General features: G+C 44.2%; 1 protein-coding gene across 2 annotated transcripts; it reads right to left on the bottom strand.

Annotated features, from left to right (window-relative positions):
- Positions 1–330: 330 nt before the first annotated feature.
- Positions 331–5,603, bottom strand: LOC308386685 (uncharacterized protein). Of its 2 annotated transcripts, none has more exons than XM_080866394.1 (2): positions 5,341–5,603; positions 331–3,159 (listed from the first exon to the last, which is right to left on the bottom strand). In XM_080866394.1, exon 2 carries the CDS (start codon positions 3,128–3,130, stop codon positions 1,100–1,102), a length of 2,031 nt encoding a protein of 676 aa, XP_080722520.1. In that variant the 5' UTR covers positions 3,131–3,159; positions 5,341–5,603; the 3' UTR covers positions 331–1,099. The 2 variants fall into 2 exon arrangements, with proteins under 2 accessions (XP_080722520.1, XP_080722521.1); XM_080866395.1 differs by lacking the exon at positions 5,341–5,603 and adding an exon at positions 4,038–4,400.
- Positions 5,604–5,914: the final 311 nt, after the last annotated feature.

Below are 5,914 nucleotides of genomic sequence, written 5' to 3'. Positions count from 1 at the left end.
ACAAAGTAAATGTGAACTGGAGATGGACAATGAGAAAATGATCCAAAACATGAAGCACTCCTGCAGAGTCACGGAGCGCTGCATGGATGTGGCGACGGTGGATCTGCCGTAAATATGTTGACACAATAACTTCTGGATCCCAGAATGCTTGAAACCCCTTAGTCCACCAGGTTGGAAGTGTTTAGTGTTTAACTTTGTGCTTTTGGAGTCCACAGGGTTTCTACATTGGGATGATGAGAGAATTATGCAATATGATATTTCCCTTATAGAACCATGGTGCTTTGTAAGGCAAAAATCTGAATCTTGAGTTTGAAAAAAAAAACAAAAAACGAACTGAAATGTGTGTATTTGGCACCTTTGCAAGTTGCAGCTGTTTAAGGTTGATCCAATCAGAAATGAGAAAGGCAACTACACACATCAAATACAACAAAAAGTATACTGTCAACATTTGACAATATCCGTGTTCTTTCTCTTTTTCTCTGTGTGCACGCATGTGTGTGTGTGTGTGTGTGTGTGTGTGTGTGTGTGTGTGTGTGTGTGTGTGTGTGTGTGTGTGTGTGTGTGTGGATAAGAAGTAATTGAACTACTTTAGTTTTGTAATGTGACGTGCAGAATATAAAACAAAAGATACAAAGTGATGTTGTAAACATGATTCTCTTACAATGGCCGCATCTGCTTGTGAATGTGTCACAATGTGATTCTATGTAAGTGTGTGTGTGTGTGTAGTGTGTGTGTTTGCGTGTGTCCTCTATAGATCTCTGAAATATGCAAGAACATCAGAGATTGACCTGAATGGAGGCAGACATACACCATGGTATGTTCTGTTTCAAAATGTAAACTGAGCAAGAGGCTGAACATGGTTACAGGGAGCTTAAACTAGGACACCTTCATCCTCTCCCTGACTGAGAAAATCAACAAAAATACAGTGATTAAACCAACATAAATCTAACTTTTTACTTCTGAAATTTCTCATCAGGCTCAAAACACACCTTCTCTGAATCTTTTTTTCCCCCACCTCTGCTTTAGCTTTTCTCCCACTACTGTATAACTATCCCACATCTGTGAGTCCCTCTGAGCGGACAGTGTCCAAAAAAGTCTCTCAATACATTCTGCGCTTCATGTAGATCCTCTCAATAAAGTTTTCTAGTTCCTCCTCACTGTCCAGCTGAGGCACCAGCCCATCTTCCTCATAGTCATCTCCCGGTGTGACTTGTGGATAGTAGTAGGGGGGTCGCCTGCCTCTCCTGGGTGTGGTTATCGGTTTGGGAGGGGGCAGGGGTTGGTAGGTCCGTGGGTGAGGAAGGATATAGTTAGAGATATAAGGGGTAAGAGGCAGGCGTGGTGGTGGCTGCTGCTTCCAGCCTTGTCCGCGGTTCTTAACCCCGCCCCTGTGTCTGCGTCTCGGGGCCTGGAGGTCAAGTTCCTGGGGGCCGAAGGTCTGGTCTCTGGAGGGGACGGGCTTCCCATAATATTGTGGTTTGGGATATGGGAAATAAACTGGGTAGTATGCTCGATATGGCTTTTGGTAATATGGATAAGAGGGGAAGGCTAAAAACTGTTTCTGGGGCTTATACCAGTAGTCAAGCTGCTTCTGAGGCTTATACCAATAGTCCTGCTTGTATGACTTGACTTTATCCTTGTGCCATTTCTTGTTGGACTTGTTGTACCTATAAGGGGCTTTCTTGGGGTTTTTTGAGGCTGTGTAGTGATAAACAGGTGGGGCAACCAGAGGAGGAGGTACCAGAGGCCTAAAGCGTGGGGCAACAGGGTTGCTGTTGGTTGGCAGCTGTTGTAACTCTTTCCTTTTTTTCTTCTTCTCCTCCACATCACTAATAATCTCAATCACATCATCGGCAGGCAGGTGCAGCTTGCTGCTGATCTCAATAAGCCTGTCAATCATCTGCTGGTCCAGGTCATCTTCATCAGGAAGGATCTCCTCTGAGCGTTTGTCCTCAGCCGTGTTGCCGGCGGCCCCCATGCTGCTTTTCTGCCGGGGCTTCATGTAGGACTGCTGCTTCCTCCCCATGTACTGCAGCAACATGTCAGAGGCGATGTCTGCCAGCCTCTGCTCTTCCTCTCTGGCTCGCTCGGCCTCCTCCTGCTGCCGGAGCACCTCCTGTTTCTCCGCCCGCGCTCTCGCCTCTTCCTCCATGTGGGAGAGGCTCTCCTCTTCTTCCTCAACCTCCTCCTCCAGCTCCTCTCCTTCATCCTCAAAGTCATCCATGAAGTTGCCCCCCTTCACAGGTCTGTTGCGGGACGGGTTCTCCTGCCAGTGCTGCTTCTTTCCTGCACGTGCTAACTGAGTGTTGTATGCTTTGTAGCCCTTCAGAGGAGGCAGGATCTCATTATCTTGGAGACCCAAGTCAATGTTCTGGAAGTAGCCTCTTATTTTGCGCTGCAGGGAAGGGTCATCTCCCTCTGAGGTGGAGCCTGGCATGGCCTCATCTAAGAAACTTTCTGAGTATTTTCCCTCCTCCTGCCCCTCTCCTTCATCTTTCTTTTCGTCCTCCCTTACGCTATCTGTTCCCACATTCTTCACAGACCACCCTTGATCCTCCGACCTTGTGTTGTCATCCTCCTCCCCCTCCCTCTCCTTCAAGTCATCCCCCTGAGCAGCTGCCAAATGGCCTACATTTAGCTGTTCAATAGCCTTATCGGCCCCTCGCCCCTCCTTCTCCGCCTCCACCCCCCTCTCTCCCTGTGGCTGCTCTGTTCTCCTTATCTCACCACCCTCAGAGCCTTCAGCAGAGGGCAGCTCCGGACTCCGATCCCCTTCCCAGTCTCTGTTTTTGCTAGCCTGTTTTTCACTGTCCCCCAGGTGGTCCAGGGCCTCAAGCAGAACCGCAAGCACCTGCGCAGGGTCCGTCACTTTATCTAATTGGCTGTCTTGACCCGGGCCCCGACCCCAGTCTAGGGACACGTTGTCAGGGCTGGAGAGGCTCTGGGGCTGGGGCGAGTGAAAGGGGGCAAGGTTGTCCTCTTTACGATCTGTCCGGGTGCGCCCCTCCACCCCACCCTCCCCTGCCTCACCCCACACAGGGGCGGTGTCAGCTAACTGTGGAATGACAATGAGCAGGACCAATAGGATGAGGTGGGCTGTGGAAGGGGCGTGATGACAGGTCATGACCATGCAGAACTGGCAGGAGGGAGGTTAAGCACCTGAAGAAGGAGAGAAGGCAGAGAGAGAAGGACAGAAGAAGGATGAGAATTTATTCACATATCATTTCTTATCTCTGGAATCACAAATTTGCTTTTTTGTGTTGTTGTTACTTTATTTTCTTTATTGTTTTCTCCCAGTGGCAATGTGAGCATTGGTGTCATTTAAATAACATACAGCTTTGGTGAAAAAGCCAAAATGTAGAGAGGACTGACTGGTAAGAAATATTTCATTAAGTCCACAGCCTGCCATAAAGTTTCAAAGAAAATGTACCTGGAAAAATGACCAGTTTTTCAAACAAAACATTTTTACCACAAAGAGGCCACCATATAAAAACAAAAAACAAAAAACCGTTTTCCAGTTATTGTAGAAACCATTGAGGACAAAAGCAGGCAGGCGTAGCAGCAAAATGCAACAAATTCTCCTCTCTTTTATTTTCGATATAGAGCGTTTTTGACTGAAAAAAAAAAGTGGTTTCTAACATTTCCAGCTCCAGTTGTGTCACTGCTGTGCAGCTTGGATACAACTGAAAACATGAAGATGAAGCTCTGAGAAACCAGGTCGTGAGTCGTTGAATTAACTTATAAAAACCGAGAAAAAGAAAAAAAATTGCGCATTTCTTTGAAGGGATGGGGGATAATCCGCACAAAGAAACTGCGTTTCGATTCTAAACATCGTGCCTTTTTTTTGTCTCGAGTCGCGCGTTAACCCACTCATTACCTACTCATTATCTTTAAGCCGCACGAATCACCTGGTTGGGAATAATACATTCCCTGGCGCATTTTGATTTAACTGAGCAAACTGTTTGCAACAGCAACGAAAATGCGCATCCGGTAACTGATTTGCGTCTTTTTTCTGGTATATGTTAAAAATGCCTCACCTCTTCCTCCAAGCCAACCCATCCAAATCGCGCGCACCTCCCATTTTCTAACGTCTAGTTCTTAAAAAAAAGAAAGAAAGAAAGGAAATACTGAGAACAAAAACTGGTCCGAGCTCGCGTGTCCGTAATTGCTGTGATTTTGGTATTCCATGCGTCAAAGCGATGTCACCAAGACACTGGCACAGAAAGCTGCAAGCTCGGGGAAGTCATGCGTAAAGCCGGTGGCCACGGTTGAGTTATTTAACCCTACGGTTCCTGAGTGGTCCATCCAAATTGTAAATTAACCGGGCATTAAGTTTGAGAGGATAAAGCCTTTTTGCGCAAAGACAGGAGGGCGCAGCCAGTGAGGATGCAGGGCTTTGTCCTTGTGTGGCGTGAGCATGTTTCTCCTCACTGGCAGCGGTGGAATGCAGATAAGCGCAAATTTTTTGGCAGCACAACCCAATTTGATTTTTTTTTCATTTTATTAAATCAAGAGAAACGAAATTATTCGACTTATCAGGGCCAACTACCTACTCACAAATGGTTGGGATTCTAAATTATTTCGAATTAATAGCTGAAAACCGTCTGTTTAAATCGTGCTTGTTAAAAGAAAAAATACTGAAATCGTAAAAATGTGCACATTTTTTCAAATGTGCGAATTCTTCAAAGGTTTTTAAAAAACAATCTTGCGTGAAAATTTTCCCAAGATCTTCTGAGAGGCAGCTAGAAATGTTTATTAAATATTATTGTCTTCACATTGCAGAGATTCATTCTTAATTTATACTGAGTGAGTGAAATAAACAACATACAAAATTTGATATTTTACTGGGGATTTTTTTACACTGCATTTAATAATTATTATCATGCCTATACGTTCATAAGAACTGGGTTTGTTCGTAAATGTCACAATAATAACATTGTTTTAAAAAAAAAAAGAAAATTAGAATGTATATATATATATATATATATATATATATATATATATATATATATATATATATATATATATATATATTACTCGATTCCCTAGAATTGAAATCATACACAGTTTAGTCTAAATTTAAGCACCATATAGAAACGGCCACAGTTCATGTCTACTTCATAATCAGACGAGCAACAGTCGCACAAAGATTAATTCTAACGATGAAGATGCAAATTTAAAAGAAAAAAACACGAACTATTTCTCGTTATTTTTTAACAAAAAAAAAACGTAATTATGAACAGAGAATTATAACGAACTGAATAACAGTCAGAAATTGTCCTAATCTACCTGGTTAGTATGGTTTGTGAATGATGCAGAGACAGATTTCGTTCCACTTACCTGAAGTCCCACTGGGGGGTGGGGAAGTGGTGAAACTCGCAACGCACGGATAAAGCCAAGATTATTTCATGAATAGTGAAAGCACCTGAGAGAATTTCGGCTTTCCTCCCTCTCTCTTTCTCTCTCTCTCTCTCTCTCTCTCTCTCTCTCTTCAGCCTGTGACCAGCATCAAGGAAAAAAAAATAACAATCAAAAAAGAATCTAACGTCTCTTTATTTATTTGTGAGGTGTTTGTATGGCGGCAGCACTGGTGCTAATGTACAATTGAGTGAATGTTTTCAGCACCACGGTCAGCGCAACTTTATTGTATATACCCTCGGCGGACCACGTGATCCTCCCCACCGCCACCCCCCAGCTGCAGGCAGTGCTGACGTCACTTCCATTGATAAGAATGTTGGTGTGGAGATGGCACTGTGAGTCTAGGCTGGCCCCAGCTGATGAATGAACGGAAATGGCATGAATGAAATAGTACTTTTCCTCAATGAAAGGAGCAAATTGTAGAGATAGAGCTGGTACACAGCCATTTTCCTTCTCACATATTAAAGGGTGGTGTGTTGCATCTTCCTCCCTTGTT

This window comes from Rhamphochromis sp. 'chilingali', assembly GCF_963969265.1.
Source record: "Rhamphochromis sp. 'chilingali' genome assembly, chromosome: 19".
Taxonomy (NCBI): Eukaryota; Metazoa; Chordata; class Actinopteri; order Cichliformes; family Cichlidae; genus Rhamphochromis; species Rhamphochromis sp. 'chilingali'.
This window is presented reverse-complemented; position numbering and strand designations above follow the sequence as displayed.

Excerpts from the sequence above, each read along its gene's own strand:
- LOC308386685 (XM_080866394.1), bottom strand. The coding sequence starts at position 3,130 with ATGGTCATGACCTGTCATCACGCCCCTTCCACAGCCCACCTCATCCTA.